This window comes from Centruroides sculpturatus, unplaced genomic scaffold, assembly GCF_000671375.1.
Source record: "Centruroides sculpturatus isolate CEXI.00-Female unplaced genomic scaffold, Cexi_2.0 scaffold611, whole genome shotgun sequence".
Classification (NCBI taxonomy): Eukaryota; Metazoa; Arthropoda; class Arachnida; order Scorpiones; family Buthidae; genus Centruroides; species Centruroides sculpturatus.
The window spans coordinates 294123-311289 of record NW_019384768.1 but is presented as its reverse complement, the minus strand read 5'-3'; the positions used below and the strand labels follow the sequence as shown (position 1 = coordinate 311289).

Here is a 17167-nt window from a genome sequence, read left to right as displayed (position 1 = left end):
GTAAATTAAAATAGTCGAGTGCAAGTCTTTTCAAGGTTCGTCTATGAACCACGTGTCCAAGTTTAGGGGAGGAAGGATAATAAGAAAAGACTATAAAAGACCACAAAGGTGTGGGATGGGTAAAGTAAAAAAAACCACGTGGTTATAATTATTTTAATAAAATAAATGAATTGGGAAAAATTAAAATAAAATTATCTACTGCGTTTAATAATATATTGTTATTTTCACAGCTAGACAATTAACTTACGAATTAGCCAATTTTCTTGCAATATCAGTGCATGAGCTGTGTTAAACGAAAACGTTATTGTAGCACATTACTTTTCATCCTCTTTTAAAATATCTCTTTTTTAAAAGATTGAAAAACTGATAAAATCCGACTCCGAGGAATAATAATAGCCTATCATTTTTAATATAAAATTGATTATACAGGCATAAAAAATATTTATAAATTAGGAGGAGGAGGAGGAGGAGGAGAAGTAGATCTTCCGGAAGATTTGGAGGAAATTGGTATTTTCCCTGCAAAACTTGTCAGGTAGCATTTTACGTTTCAAAGTCTAATTCGAATGTATTCAGACGTGGTTGTAGATAAACGCTTGAGTGAATGTGAGCAATCATTTGGCACTTTCAGGTAAAAAAGATCTGAAAATATAATTATTAAGAAAAACATGCTTATGATTTAAAAGCAATTACACGTGTCAGGAAAAGGAATGTCATATCATATTCGCTCGCTCCTAAAGCGGGGAGAATACAACACGATTTTGTTAACCAATCTAATAACCGATTATTAATAATTGGTGTCCAGTTAAAAGTATCACATATATCTACATCACATTCGCCCGTCAATTTAACACAATTATTATTATCTAAATTCTCGCAAAAGCTCGATTAAGGCACTGATGTTTATTGACACAATTTCAAACTTGTCATTTGATTTTTCACTTACCATTTCGTCATTATTGCCTGAAATGAATTCCGAAGTGGCTGTCGATTCTGTTGGGTCAGTCTCATCCAACTTTACAAATTTCAGCATTGATCCTTGTAGTTTTCTGTTTTCTTTATCATGTTCATTCTTCCACTTGCGATAAAATGCACCAGACCTTTTATTCTCCTGTCTGACATATCTGAACGTAACGGTACCTGTAATACTTTGTGTACATAAACTATTTTTTATGCTCTACACTTCAAATTAGTACTGTAGTGTCATCCCTGTACGTCACACTTTTCCGTTTGGAAAAAAGCACGACTGTACATCATACAACTCCTTTCAGGGAAACAATTTTGAATTGAAATAACGTGATTTTCGGTGCAAACCGGAAGTTCATATATAGTTAATCGGAGCCTCCTACCTCTAAGATTTCTATATATGATTTAACTTTCATGTATCTAACTTCGTTCTCGAGATTAAGGAAGAACAGACGGACTGATGGACGACAGTGGAAATTTATAGGTCTATAATTTTTTCAAATTGCAGCCCAATAAGCAAAAAGTGTTGTTTATTCTTTATCAGCAAAAGTTCTAATCTCACACGATTTCTTAGGTTGCATTTACGATTTATGCACCATTATAAAAGTTTCTCTTTCCACTTCTTTCTCAAGGCTACAAATAATCAAGTATAATACAAAGTGATCTGTTTCAACTTATTTCTACATAAGAAGTAGTTAAATAATTAAGAGATTAGGGAATTAGGGACATGTATAAAACCATTCTGTAAGAGTTAGGAATTTTACTTAAACAACAAAGACTTAACTGAACCAATCCTTAGCCGAGTAAACAGTGGGGATCGATTTCTTGGTAATATTAGACGTAATACAGAGAGAAATTTTTCCAAAGACCGAAAAGTTGTAAATTTTGGAAATTTCCGTCCGAAAACAAATGACAGACAGACAATTTATTATGTTTAATATATTTACATTCTTACAGCTATGGCAAGAAATGTTTAAAATTTATAACAACCCCGTCGTGTCCTTTCAGGTATACTAGTGAAGCGAAAAAAAAGGCATTTGACACTGACAACTATCGGTCTCCCTTGGGATAAAATTAATAAAACAAATAAAAAGGGATTTATATTACTTTAGTATTTTTTTTTTTACACATAACACTTGTGCGACCATAAGACCGCTGTGTCTGTGGTCTGTGTTAAATGATCCCATTATATATTAAACAGCACAGAAACCAGATGGCGTTACTATAACTAAAATGGAAACCTTAAAAACTATAAATCCTGAAATTATTGATTCTAGGAAACCATTAAAGTTACACATTTAAAATTGTTACAGAAAAAAAAAAATTAAGTTAATAAATGAGCAACATAATACCATACATTTTGTCGATATAAATCTAAAAATAAAAATAATTCTTTTTATTTTATTAAATAAAAAGATTATTATTTTTTTTTCCCACATAACCCGAATGTCTTTGATATAAATTATATCTCTTGCTCCAAATCTATATTATTTTTTTCTTATTGTAATGGCGAAATTTGATACCTATCATCATAAGTGACGTCACGTTACAGTGATATCACGATGAAATCATTTAGGCGAGATATTCTGGAATGTGTCGGACGTCACAGCCGAACGACCTATTGTTACAACAATTCAGGAAGTAATGCTTCTGTAGCCGTTATAAATTTGAAAGAAATAAAACGTAAAATATCTTACTTCATATAAAAATTATTTACATATTCATTATAGAAATATTTTATTATGGACAGTGCGTATTTAAGTACAGTACTGTATTTAAAAAAATGAGAAATTTCATAGTTAAAAATATAATTTATGAAAATATTAAATTATTTTTTTAAAAAATACAGTGGTATTTAGATAAATTTTAGATAAAATAACGCAAAAGAATGCCTGGAATTTTATCAGGTGTTATATTACAAATATATGTTTCTCAATCGAAAGCAATTCATAAATATTTTAAAAATTTTGTAATGTCATGAGTTATTCGTTATATAAATTAACTTACTTTTAACTTTTATTTAAAAAGAAAAACATTATAAAAAAGTACAAACACTAAATGTGGTTTCAAGTATTATAAAATTAAATGTAACTGTTCTAAAACTTTGTATTTACATAATATGAAACTTAAAAATAATAAAATATGCTGTTTTTTTTAATTATAATTTCCTATTTATAATATATAAAAGTATAGAATTATATATAATAAATTATTCATTTTCTTAACATTAAACAATAGAAAATAATTTTCTTGTATTTAAAAAAAAATGGTAGAAAATTACAAGCATAAAATGATAAATGAATACATTTATATATTCTTTTTTTGGTTTCTTTTGTTCTTTAGAAAATTACGTTTATAATTTTGTACAGACAAACCGACGAATAGTTTTTTTCTCAGTGTCATATTCTATCCCATGCTGAATCATCGTCCTTGAATGAACATATGATAAAATAAACATATCTGTTTCCGTATTTATATATTATAGGAATGAAAATTTATACTATAATTAATTTTAATCACAAAGTTTTCTTTATTTATAAATATACTATTAATAACTTTACTATTTATAAACTTTATAAAATTCTTAATTTATTGTTTTAAGAAAATTCTAATGATATATATAAATTTTTTAATGGTAGTTGTTAAAGTAGGATAGTGATGTTAATGATCTTTAAGTATGTTTATTTCTTTAATTATTATAAATTTTCTACAGTTACAGTCTCTCGACTCTGAAACTTTAAGTGCTCAAATTAAGCGAAGAATTTGAAGAAAAGAGAAAATTATTCTAACTAAAAAGAATAAAAATAAAACGAAATCTTTGTCTATACAACCGTGAAAATAATTTAATTATGAATTCTTGGAGGCGTAGAAATTTCTATTGTTTTTTTTTTTTCTTGTATAAAATATTCATGAATTAACTTTTTAAAATTTTAAGCAATTTTTTTTTTATTCCAGTTTACATATTAAGCAACATAAAAAATAATAATTAATTTTTATTTAAAAGATATAGCTTTTACTAATGAGAAACAATAATGTATATGCAGAAAATGAACAAAATAAAATTTTAGTAAATCATTTATATCATGCTTTAATTATGTACTGTACTGCATGTATACTGTATACCCATACATACATACAAGAAAATAATAATAATAATAATAAACATTTTATTTGCATTAAGACTAGGCCTTTTTATAGGGGTTATTTTTCTAGTAATTTATTGTTAAATAACATTCATTCAATATACATTTTCTTAAAGATCACAACATATATACATGAAAATAAAATACAGTATAAAGAAAACATCAATACAGTAACACCTTTCTGTACAAGGCCATTACATATATTATTTTCAATAGTAAAATGTGCATTTTTATGAGCTAAAACTCTATAAAAACATACATACACAAACACACATATATATATTTAAAACAATAAATACAAATAATTAAACATTGTTTAAGTTAACATATTAAATTTAAATATTATTAATCAATATAATAATTTTATAATTGTGATATAATAGAAAATTTATTTTATTTAGTTTTAATAAAAATGATAAAATTTTCTAGAATGAATTACATTTTTTTGCTTATTCTCTACAACTCTAGAACTTAATTGTCCAATGGGATTTTACAGATGTAATATGCATTACGCATGCGCGTTAAGTGTCGAGTACAAGTCGACATGGCGTACGTCCGATCGGTTATACAGCAACCTGTTCGTGCGTCTTTCGTTAAATAGGCCTTATTTGTGTGGTGAATTCGTTATTAATTTGTGCCCTTGGATTAAAAAACGTGTAAAGATGACAACGGAACGCGATCGGAAAGTACAGGAAAGAGAAAAACTGAAAAGTATTATAGCCCAATGGAATGCCAATCGTTTGGATTTGTTTGCTCTCAGTGATCCTAACGAAGTAAGTTTAAATAACCAAAATATTAAATACCTATTTTAATATGGTTTACGGTTATTAAAATCGGGATAACAACGTGTCGTATATTTATAAAATTGTATTAAAGTTAGGCCTAACCTTAGGCTTAACTTCGGTGATTTCAACATGGCGTCTCAGGTGAGTCCAATAAAAAAAAAAAAAAAACAAACAGGTAGATAATCAAGGCGAAATTACTATATTTTATAATATTTTTTTTTATTCGTCAATAAGCTGTAACGTCACACACGTAAACAATGTCAATTACATAAAAATATGTCAATTTCTCACACGTTTTTCATAGACGTTCGGTGAAATATTTATGCAATTTGTTACATTTTTATTTTTCTATTTTTAAAATAATTGCCGTAATTTGAAACTATTGTATTGTTTTTGTTTGTCTGTCATACTATATAATTGAAGTGTAAAGTGTGTTATTGATATTAATGTATAATTAAACTTTTATCACATTTTAAAACAAAAGAGATTTTAAAAGATTAAAGTTACTATTACGGACGTGATTTTTTGATGAAATTATGATAAAATAATACATAAACATTTAAATGATTGCTCTCAAATTATGGAATTTGTAAGAGTTTGTTTATGTAAGAATGTATTAAAAGTAAACTTTTTACCACTGGAAAATGGTTAAAAATACATATATTCGTGACAAAAGATTTTTACTAAATTTATTTGCAATTTATTATATTAATGTACAAATTAATGTTTAATTTTTCTTCACAAAATATATTAATATTAAAAAATTTATTTTATGTTTCTTATTTTAGAACACTGGCTGTAAAAACAAAATTTGTTAAATGAATAATGTTTCTTCTTTCTACATATTTTTTTAAATTATTATTCACAAATGCTAAATATTTTTAAATGAATGGATTGTAATTTTTAAAAATTTGAAGATTAAGATTAAGATATGTATGAAAACATATAAGTGTTTTGACTTTACTACATCAAACTTTTGTTCTTTAGAAAATTACGTTTATAATTTTGTACAGACAAACCGACGAATAGTTTTTTTCTCAGTGTCATATTCTATCCCATGCTGAATCATCGTCCTTGAATGAACATATGATAAAATAAACATATCTGTTTCCGTATTTATATATTATAGGAATGAAAATTTATACTATAATTAATTTTAATCACAAAGTTTTCTTTATTTATAAATATACTATTAATAACTTTACTATTTATAAACTTTATAAAATTCTTAATTTATTGTTTTAAGAAAATTCTAATGATATATATAAATTTTTTAATGGTAGTTGTTAAAGTAGGATAGTGATGTTAATGATCTTTAAGTATGTTTATTTCTTTAATTATTATAAATTTTCTACAGTTACAGTCTCTCGACTCTGAAACTTTAAGTGCTCAAATTAAGCGAAGAATTTGAAGAAAAGAGAAAATTATTCTAACTAAAAAGAATAAAAATAAAACGAAATCTTTGTCTATACAACCGTGAAAATAATTTAATTATGAATTCTTGGAGGCGTAGAAATTTCTATTTGTTTTTTTTTTTTCTTGTATAAAATATTCATGAATTAACTTTTTAAAATTTTAAGCAATTTTTTTTTTATTCCAGTTTACATATTAAGCAACATAAAAAATAATAATTAATTTTTATTTAAAAGATATAGCTTTTACTAATGAGAAACAATAATGTATATGCAGAAAATGAACAAAATAAAATTTTAGTAAATCATTTATATCATGCTTTAATTATGTACTGTACTGCATGTATACTGTATACCCATACATACATACAAGAAAATAATAATAATAATAATAAACATTTTATTTGCATTAAGACTAGGCCTTTTTATAGGGGTTATTTTTCTAGTAATTTATTGTTAAATAACATTCATTCAATATACATTTTCTTAAAGATCACAACATATATACATGAAAATAAAATACAGTATAAAGAAAACATCAATACAGTAACACCTTTCTGTACAAGGCCATTACATATATTATTTTCAATAGTAAAATGTGCATTTTTATGAGCTAAAACTCTATAAAAACATACATACACAAACACACATATATATATTTAAAACAATAAATACAAATAATTAAACATTGTTTAAGTTAACATATTAAATTTAAATATTATTAATCAATATAATAATTTTATAATTGTGATATAATAGAAAATTTATTTTATTTAGTTTTAATAAAAATGATAAAATTTTCTAGAATGAATTACATTTTTTTGCTTATTCTCTACAACTCTAGAACTTAATTGTCCAATGGGATTTTACAGATGTAATATGCATTACGCATGCGCGTTAAGTGTCGAGTACAAGTCGACATGGCGTACGTCCGATCGGTTATACAGCAACCTGTTCGTGCGTCTTTCGTTAAATAGGCCTTATTTGTGTGGTGAATTCGTTATTAATTTGTGCCCTTGGATTAAAAAACGTGTAAAGATGACAACGGAACGCGATCGGAAAGTACAGGAAAGAGAAAAACTGAAAAGTATTATAGCCCAATGGAATGCCAATCGTTTGGATTTGTTTGCTCTCAGTGATCCTAACGAAGTAAGTTTAAATAACCAAAATATTAAATACCTATTTTAATATGGTTTACGGTTATTAAAATCGGGATAACAACGTGTCGTATATTTATAAAATTGTATTAAAGTTAGGCCTAACCTTAGGCTTAACTTCGGTGATTTCAACATGGCGTCTCAGGTGAGTCCAATAAAAAAAAAAAAAAAACAAACAGGTAGATAATCAAGGCGAAATTACTATATTTTATAATATTTTTTTTTATTCGTCAATAAGCTGTAACGTCACACACGTAAACAATGTCAATTACATAAAAATATGTCAATTTCTCACACGTTTTTCATAGACGTTCGGTGAAATATTTATGCAATTTGTTACATTTTTATTTTTCTATTTTTAAAATAATTGCCGTAATTTGAAACTATTGTATTGTTTTTGTTTGTCTGTCATACTATATAATTGAAGTGTAAAGTGTGTTATTGATATTAATGTATAATTAAACTTTTATCACATTTTAAAACAAAAGAGATTTTAAAAGATTAAAGTTACTATTACGGACGTGATTTTTTGATGAAATTATGATAAAATAATACATAAACATTTAAATGATTGCTCTCAAATTATGGAATTTGTAAGAGTTTGTTTATGTAAGAATGTATTAAAAGTAAACTTTTTACCACTGGAAAATGGTTAAAAATACATATATTCGTGACAAAAGATTTTTACTAAATTTATTTGCAATTTATTATATTAATGTACAAATTAATGTTTAATTTTTCTTCACAAAATATATTAATATTAAAAAATTTATTTTATGTTTCTTATTTTAGAACACTGGCTGTAAAAACAAAATTTGTTAAATGAATAATGTTTCTTCTTTCTACATATTTTTTTTAATTATTATTCACAAATGCTAAATATTTTTAAATGAATGGATTGTAATTTTTAAAAATTTGAAGATTAAGATTAAGATATGTATGAAAACATATAAGTGTTTTGACTTTACTACATCAAATTATCATAATGAATTGAAGAAAACTAAAAATTTGGACAAAGCGTAATTTTATTTATAATTAAAGTTTTTCCAAGTTTAATTTCAGAATATTGATATTAAAATTCTGAAGTTAAAGTAGCTTAAATAGTAATTATAGATATGCGTAAGCTAAGAATTCTATTATTAAAATTATAAATATACATAGCTACAATTTTTTGTTAACTTAAAATTTGAATGTGTGGAATTGAATTAATTTTTTAAATTAATGTATGGTTCATATTTAATAATTTACTCTTGATCCGAGTTTCATATATACTTGAACAGTTCAGAAAAAATTATTTTGCATGTATCATGATGTTTAATATTATAACAAATTTAATGAAAGATTGTAAAATGCAATTATTATTATTATTATTAAAATGTAATTTATGTAAATTTAGTTTTTTTATTTTATTTCTTAATATGTTTCTGATTGTTGTTAAAAAGATCATACAAATTCAGCATTTTTGATACATAGAATGTAGATTAAGGATATTATAAAATTAGCAAATTTAATTGCTGATTTTAATCTGTATTAAAAAATTTCAATTTCCTGCATCATTTGATATCCTGATAGTGATTGTCAAGGTCAAAGATTACTATTAAAATACTATTTAAATATATTACTGATTTTAATGAGATATGCAAAAGAATGTATTGAATTAGGTCAGAGTTAACATTGTTACTATTGAAAGAAATAAAATGTAACAACTTATTATGTTTATGAAAAAAATTATCCTCAATCTCCATATTTTAAGTGTATCTTTTATAAGTATTTCCAGTCTGCTTTTATTTACTTCTAAAATTATCATCTCTGGAATTTGTACAAATTGTACAGTCGTCAAAATTTGAACTATTTGTAGTCATGTTGATCCCATATGAGGCCCTTCGTGTCATATGTTTGCGTATATTATAGCTTTGCTTTTAATTCAACACAAAGTTGATTGTGGATAATTTCATATGGTACAAAATAAATAATTAAAAGAAAATTGAAAAAGTTCATTGGTTATGAAATTTCATATACTTTATACACATAAGCATAAACTATTTGAAATTAAGTATACCATCGGTAAAACATAGAGTTTGNGTTGATATTTCCGTTTTATATGAATTCCATGTTGTACGAGTCACTTAGATTTTACAAATACGTGAGCCGTTCACAGCCCGGCATACGTATTTGTAAAATCTAAGTGACTCGTATAACATGGAATTCATATAAAACGGAATTATCAACAGTGTTATAGGGGGTCGACTGTAATGAAAAATAACCATTAGCGAAGAATTTAAAAAAAAACAAGAGATCGTGTTTTCTCCTGATAGTTGGCCATATCTCTAAGCATTGTTTGATTTAAGTTATATATATTAAAGCTTAAGTTGAAATATTTGTGCACTTATATATATATTTTTTCTTTAACAAAATTAATGTATATATATATATTAATAGATGATAACGATAAATACTGTGTTTTAATGATGATTTTAAGTTTTGTACTTTACAATTTGATTTTATAATTGCTACATTATGACACTTGGTTTTAATTTTATCAATTAATTAATTTTAGTTTGAAAATTTTTATTTTTAGATTAGATTACATTGAAATATATTTAAGAAACTGGTTTTTAGTTGTCTCATTCAACGAACCAACTAGTTAGGTCGTAAAATAATCATTTATTTTACAAAATAATTCTTAATTAGAAATGAATTTCTAATTATTTGACAATGATAGATATATTTGTAGGTTATATAGCACTAGGTTGTATATAATTTAAGACACGTCGAAATAAATCGATCAGTTCAGTGGTTGTTTATTATGTTGGATTGATTTGATTAGGATCTGAAATCTTATCTCGTTTTCCTTTTCTTTTTATATCTTTTCATGGTCGATAGAATAGACAAAATTTTACAAATGTAGGGATGATTTTTGGTTTTTTTCCACGGAATAAAACCAAAAATCATTACATTTAATCTGTAATAATTTTTCTTCAGAATATGTAATGAATTCCTCGTTATTCTCGCCGCTTGCGCAGAAATTTGAAGTTTGCTTTAATCAAATATTAGAAGTTTAAAAGTGAAATATCTGTAGCGCATTCGGAAATAAATAGCTTAGTTTAGTAACTCTCTGATAAGCCGACTACTTACTGCAGCTATGTACGGGGAGAAGTAACAATTTCCGACATTGTATCCCGTCGCTTCGATGACTCACAAAATCACGACTTTGATAGACAGAATACCTCAACCTTTTTTTTAGTTATAAAGACGTCTAAAAATCCGTTCGAAAATGTCATTCTCAATCACTACTGTTGTAATCAAGAACTGTGACGTATTCTCATACTAATAAAACATTTTCGTCTGAACTAAATTCCTTACATTGTACGAACGAACTAAATTCCACCGAATTAATAATTTTAATTAACTTGTTTCGCCGTGTAAATGAAACATACAGACAATTTTATGTTGACACTGATTTTGAACTTATTTACATGCAGTATTTCATACACATATGCTAGTGGCATTCGATTATCGAATAATCGACTATCGATGCGATATTTTCCAATATCGAAATCTGAAAAAAATTAATAGTGTTTAATATAATTTTCGATGTGCGATGTTACAGATAGCCGCGATTACCGAAATTCCGTATTATTTTACATCACAACTTAACTACAGTCAAACTTCTATATAACTTAGTTTAACTATATTTTCGTTTACAATTAAACAATTAATAGACAGAACAATTAAAAAATGTTCTTTCTTTGTAATATGCTTCACATTTATTAAGAGCATTAAAACTGTTTTAGTACAGTGATGGACAATAGTATTGGCATATGTCCACTTCTTAAATTTTCTTGTATAAATTTAATAGTAAAAAAACTGAAATTTTCATATAATTAGATGTTATTCATCACATAACAACACTAAATAAAAATATTATTTACATATTTTTGGCTTTGAAAACTTTACAAAGTATATTTACATACATGATTTGAATAGAAAAGGTATTGCCACAGTGATGATATTTAAGCAAATTAGTTTTATCCATGCCATTATTTATGCTTAATATATGAAATCCAACATTTATTTTAATGTTATCAGATATGAAAATTATTGTTATTTCAATCTAGTTGTTGTTATTACCAAAATAAACAGCAGAGGTACTGAAACAACAATAGAAGAAAGAAAAATCATCTCACATTTGTGCACTCTTAATAAATCATATTCAGAAATTGGGAAAATAGTTAAAAAGAATATGTTTACTGTAAAAAATATAACTAAGCATTTTAAATTGACTTACAACTTGGAAAATAAACCAAGATGCGACCGCCCATGGAAGCTTACTCCCAGGGAAGAGAGAAATATAGTCTGTTCAGTCAAGGAGAAGCCAAAAATATCTTCAACTGAAGTTTCAATGATGCTAAATGAAGATTTCAACGAGGTGGTTCATTTGAAAACTGTCCACTGAATCCTTCATTGTGTTGGTTAGAGTGAGAGTAGCTAGAAGAAAGCCATATGTAAGAAAAGTTAATTAATCAAAAGAAGAGGCTTATTTTTGCAAAAGATCATATTAATAAACATAATTTGTTTTGGTCTAAAGTGTTGTTTTTAGATGAAAGTAAATTCACTTTAATTTGTAACAATGGAAAAAATTTACTTTGTAGGAAACTCAACACAGAACTCCTAGTAAAGAACATTCAAGCCACAGTAAAACATGGGGGTTGTAGTGTGATTGTATGAGGTTGCAGTTATTGGCTACTGATGTAGGAAACTTATATTCATGGACAATACGATGGATAAAATGATGTATTTAAATATTCTCAATGGAAATCTTCAGTAAAGTGTAAATAAACTAAATTTGGACAATGGCTTTTACTTTCAGTAGGACAATGACCATAAACATTTGGCTTGTATTGGCCATCAATGACTACCTCACACTCTGAAACATCCTCCACAATCTCCAGATTTGAATCCTATCGAACATTTATTGTAAAAACTTGATAGAGTGAGAAAATAAGAGATATAGAACTTAAATGTTGACTTCTTGTTGAATAATGGAAAAAAATTTCCTCTGAAATCATGCAAAAACTAGTGCATTCAATGCCAGAGAGACTAAGAACTATTATTAAGAATCAGGGATTTACTACAAAATATAAATTAATATATTTTTAGCATTATCTTCAAATGTGCCAATACTTTTGACATTTGTTTTGATGAGTAGGATACTTCATTAATTTTTTAAGAACATATTATTATGTAATGTTAGTTTAAAATTTTGTAATGTACTTTATATTATTCTTAACTATGTATATATGATTTTTATTTGGAAAACAATTACTTTATTCTAACTATATTCCTCAAAAATTAGTCCTGCAGTTGTCAAAATTATCACTTTTCTAATGTTTTCCAGCATTTGTTAAATGTATCATAAATTGTTTATCTGTCAATGCTGCATTTGATCCTAATTTCTCTCCCCTTTTTTACAACTTGTAGCCACATGGGGGCAGATTACATGATGATTTTAAAAGGTAATGACCAGTATTTCTCATACCTGGGCTGTGGTTTAACAAAGGATTTATAAATTGATACCTGAAATTGAAACCTAAATTTGAACTCAGTCTAGATAAAGTAATCGACTTTTAATGATTAATGCTTCTTACAAATTAAAAAAATTTTTTTATGTAGAAATTTAACTTTGTTATTTAGAAATAGTTTTATATATATTTTTGGCTGAAAGAGCAGTATACAAAGCAAAAATTTGTTATACGGAGAAATTATCTATATAGAAGTTTATAATATGGAAGTTTGAATGTATATTTGAAATTAATAATTATAAACTATTTAAAATAGGATTGCTAACTTTTAAAGTAACAAATTCTGAACAGAGTATAGAGAAAACATCAACTTGAAAAAAGTGATGAGGGAAAAGAAAATCTCCCTTTTACAAACAAATTTGGAAACAGTTTTTTTTTTCCTGTTTCATGATGAGACAGTAGGATGACCAAGATAATTAAGGCATCAGTTTACTGTGATTCAAGACCTTCACAGCAACTAGTGGCTGCGTTGTAACATGGCTCAATGCTGATAGTTGTAAATTTGTCTCATCAGTGAGCTTGCCTTATGGAGTTTATTGGATTTTCTTCATGTATCTAACACCTAAATAGGACCAGTTTTCCATAAAAGTCTTATGGGAGGTACTCTCCTTGGCAGATTGCCTATGTGTCATGCCTCAGCCTAATTTAAACTATCCTGGGAACTTGTGATCAAATCTAGTCAAGCATCTCCAGGAAGTTTTCATAGGTAGTCCATTCTGGAATATGTTGAACTCTGTCCCTCACCACCTTGCAGCTTCTCCCAAAATTTTTCATTTTTATCCTTTATATTCCATGGAAATATTAATATTTCCATTAATATCCTTTCTAGTAAAACTCCCTATATTTCTTGATCTGGTTAAAGCTGTGATGGCTATGATTAAAACAGGTCTTTTTAGACCACAAGTCAGAATGAGACAAAAATGGAAAAAAAATGCAACCTAGTAGGTTTGTCAACTGTTTGGATTTTTCCAGACAATACAGAATGCAAATTTTTAAAAAACTGTATGGAAATGTTCTGAAAAATAAATTAGGAGATTTTTTCTAACTCATCTCTTCTTCCTCATGAGAAGTTGGTAACTCTAATAGTAATCCAAATTATATTCTCCCTGCTGATTTGCAATTTTTTTTTTTTTTTTTTTTCTTTCTTTTTTTGCTCTTTCCACTTTGTGACAGTAAGAGGGCTTTTTTTCCAATCGTTCAACCAAGCTCACAATGGGGTGGACAGATGGTGAGAGATGGAGCCCAACTTATCTAGGACAAACCACTTGTGGAAAATTTCAGGGGTGCTCATCCAGATTGGATGTTGGGTCTTCCAGAGTGGTAGGCTAATGCCTTAACCACCTGGTTTAATTAACCACCACAGCTGTCCAATTATGATCTTTATGATAATCATTAAGGAAAGAAAAAAAATGTTTCCAAGTTTGTTTGTAGGTTTTCTTTTGCTCGTTGTTTTTTAAGGTGGTATTTTTTGTTGCCAACTTTCAGAATTTGTTACTCTGAAAGTTGGCAACTCTATAACCTAGTGGGAATTTAATTCTGATTACAGTATAAAATAAAGCTGTTTAAGTAAATTGCTATAATTGTCATTGATGTAGAATTTTATTGATTAATAATCAATATTTTTAAAATATTGATTGCCAATTACTTATTATTTATTGCTCAGTATTGCATTATTTATACAATTAAGGAATTTTTTGAATGTCCCTAATACATGTGTGTGCTTTTTGCATTTATTATATCAGCAATAATTAATTAGTAGTAATATAGATTGCCAAATGTAATATTTGATCATTTCTCTTAATGGATAAGATAGGAGATTACTTTTGTATTTCTTTAACATTCATAACTTTAAAATATTTGAGTAATTAATTTTATATTAATAAGTAATAAAATATTTTTTAAAAAGTATATAAATATATACTTTTTTTTATTTTGTCTGAATTTATAAAATTTTTAAATACAGTATTCAAAATACTGTAAATAAATAAAAGTTTATAATCATTAAATTTTTCAAATTTATAATTAATTACATTATCTGTAAATATACAAGATTTACCTATGCAAATGATTATATAATTTTTCAACTTAGTAAACATGGGGAAGATTAATATTTAAAGCAAATACTAATATTAAATTTAAGTTTTCTTATGATTTCATGGTGCTTTTTATTATTTATCTTGCTCTTTAAATAATTAAACGACTTCATTTCATTACATTCAGACTTGAAAAATATTACTTTAAGTTTTTAAATTCTTGTAAATTGTTTAATTTTTAAATAATTTTTATAATTTGTTCTATTCTTTGAAATAATGATTTGTTTTTGTTTTTAACGGCTTTCTCTTTTGCATTTAATAATTAAAAAATTGTCAATAAAAGATACTTTGTAATTAATCAAAATAATGAATCTGGCTTTATTATTTGATTTATTAATATATATAATTTGGGTTCAGTTTTCTAAAAGATACTTTTTGCACCCTTTTATGGCAGAATAAATAAAATGCAGAGATGAACTAAACAAAGTTCCAAAATATTGTGCTGTTATATGGTGAAGTTATTGTTGGTTTAATTACATTAACTTAGACATAATTGTCCAATAATTTGTCACTTGTTTGGTTTAACTAATAAATCAAGTTTTAGAGATGGTGATAAATGAAGAAATGAGATGAAGTGTAGTGTTTATATGATCTCAAATTTCTTATATGTATATGGTAGTTGGAGAATGTTAACACTTTATAAACTTTAAGTTATTATAGGGATTTAATGTTTTTAATATGAAAGTGGACATTTATGATTCTTGACAAATTAATTTATTTTGAATTAAAATAGCTGTTTATATATAGCACAATATTTTACAAAAATGTTTTAAACGATAGATTTTTAAAAATATTTTTGCTAATGTCAGTTTAGTTATTTCTTACAACTATTATTTTAAAGAAAATAAAGTAAATTTTAAACAATTTGAAAAATTTACTTTATTGCCTTAGCAGTTCTAATGGTATCTGGTGAGATGTGATGGAAATAAAGTTGTAGTTAAGTAATAAGTAATAAAGTTGCATTATTATATATAATTTTTTTTATTTGTTTATTTCTTTAACTTATTACTTCATAAGTTCTTTTAAACTGGTTATAGTTTATAAGAAGTTATGTCCTTTCAAAAACTCAAATTTTGACTTTGTTTTTGAAGGAAAATATACATTAATGAGAAACTTTCAAGATTTTTTTTTTCATTTTATAAAAAAAAAATTAGAGAAATTAATTTAGTTCTTTTTGAACAAGAATTTAATATTTTTTAATACCATAATTATATTTTAACAAGATTTAATATTTTAACTTTTTTTTAAAATAGGAATTAGAATTTCATGGAGTTATGCGTTTCTACTTTCAAGATGCTGGGCAAAAAGTGGCTACAAAGTGTATACGTGTTGCCAGTTCAGCATCAACTCAAGATTGCATTGAAACATTAATTGAAAAATTTAGGCCTGATATTAGAATGTTATCTGTTCCTGAATATGCATTATATGAAATACATGAAAATGGTGGTATGTTTACTGTTCTAATGATACTTTTTTTATAATTAAAAAAATTGCACCTTAATGACATGCAAATAAATAATTTCTTAGTTCTGGAAACTTTTCATAAATTTTTTTATTTGATAGAATTTTCTTTTTAGTCATATTAATTAAGGTTTATAATAAAGAAATACAGGTACACCTCGACTTACATCGTTTCGAGTTACGTCGTTCCCGATTATACGTCGTTTGTCAAAAAAGTATATGGAAAAATAAAAATAAAATTTAAGTCATTTTATTCGACTTTACGTCTGTCCGCCACAAATATTGAAGTCGTAATATCACTAGAAAAATGTTTAAAGCACATAAAATCATATTAAAATATATACAAGTATGTACTGTATTTACAGTACACGCATTCGTAAATTTAGATTACTTTTTTTGTACTATATTAAAAACTAAAATTTATTTGTTTGTAAGCTTAAAATAGATTTTTATTAACCATATATTATTTAAAATGCTTTCCTAGTGATAAGTAGATTCGGAGACAGGTAAATTCGACTTACGTCGTTTTCCTGGAACCAATTACCGACGTAAGGCGAGGTATACCTGTATT

The 17167-nt window shown here is 26.0% G+C and overlaps 1 protein-coding gene across 1 annotated transcript in view; it reads left to right on the top strand.

The window, feature by feature from the left end:
• Positions 1-7184: 7184 nt before the first annotated feature.
• The window catches only part of LOC111628935 (afadin-like), a 111721-nt gene continuing 101738 nt past the window's right edge, over positions 7185-17167 (top strand). The window contains 2 exon segments of the mRNA XM_023372793.1: positions 7185-7452; positions 16389-16581. Of these exon segments, the coding sequence (XP_023228561.1) occupies positions 7342-7452; positions 16389-16581 (304 nt within the window). The 5' untranslated portion in view covers positions 7185-7341.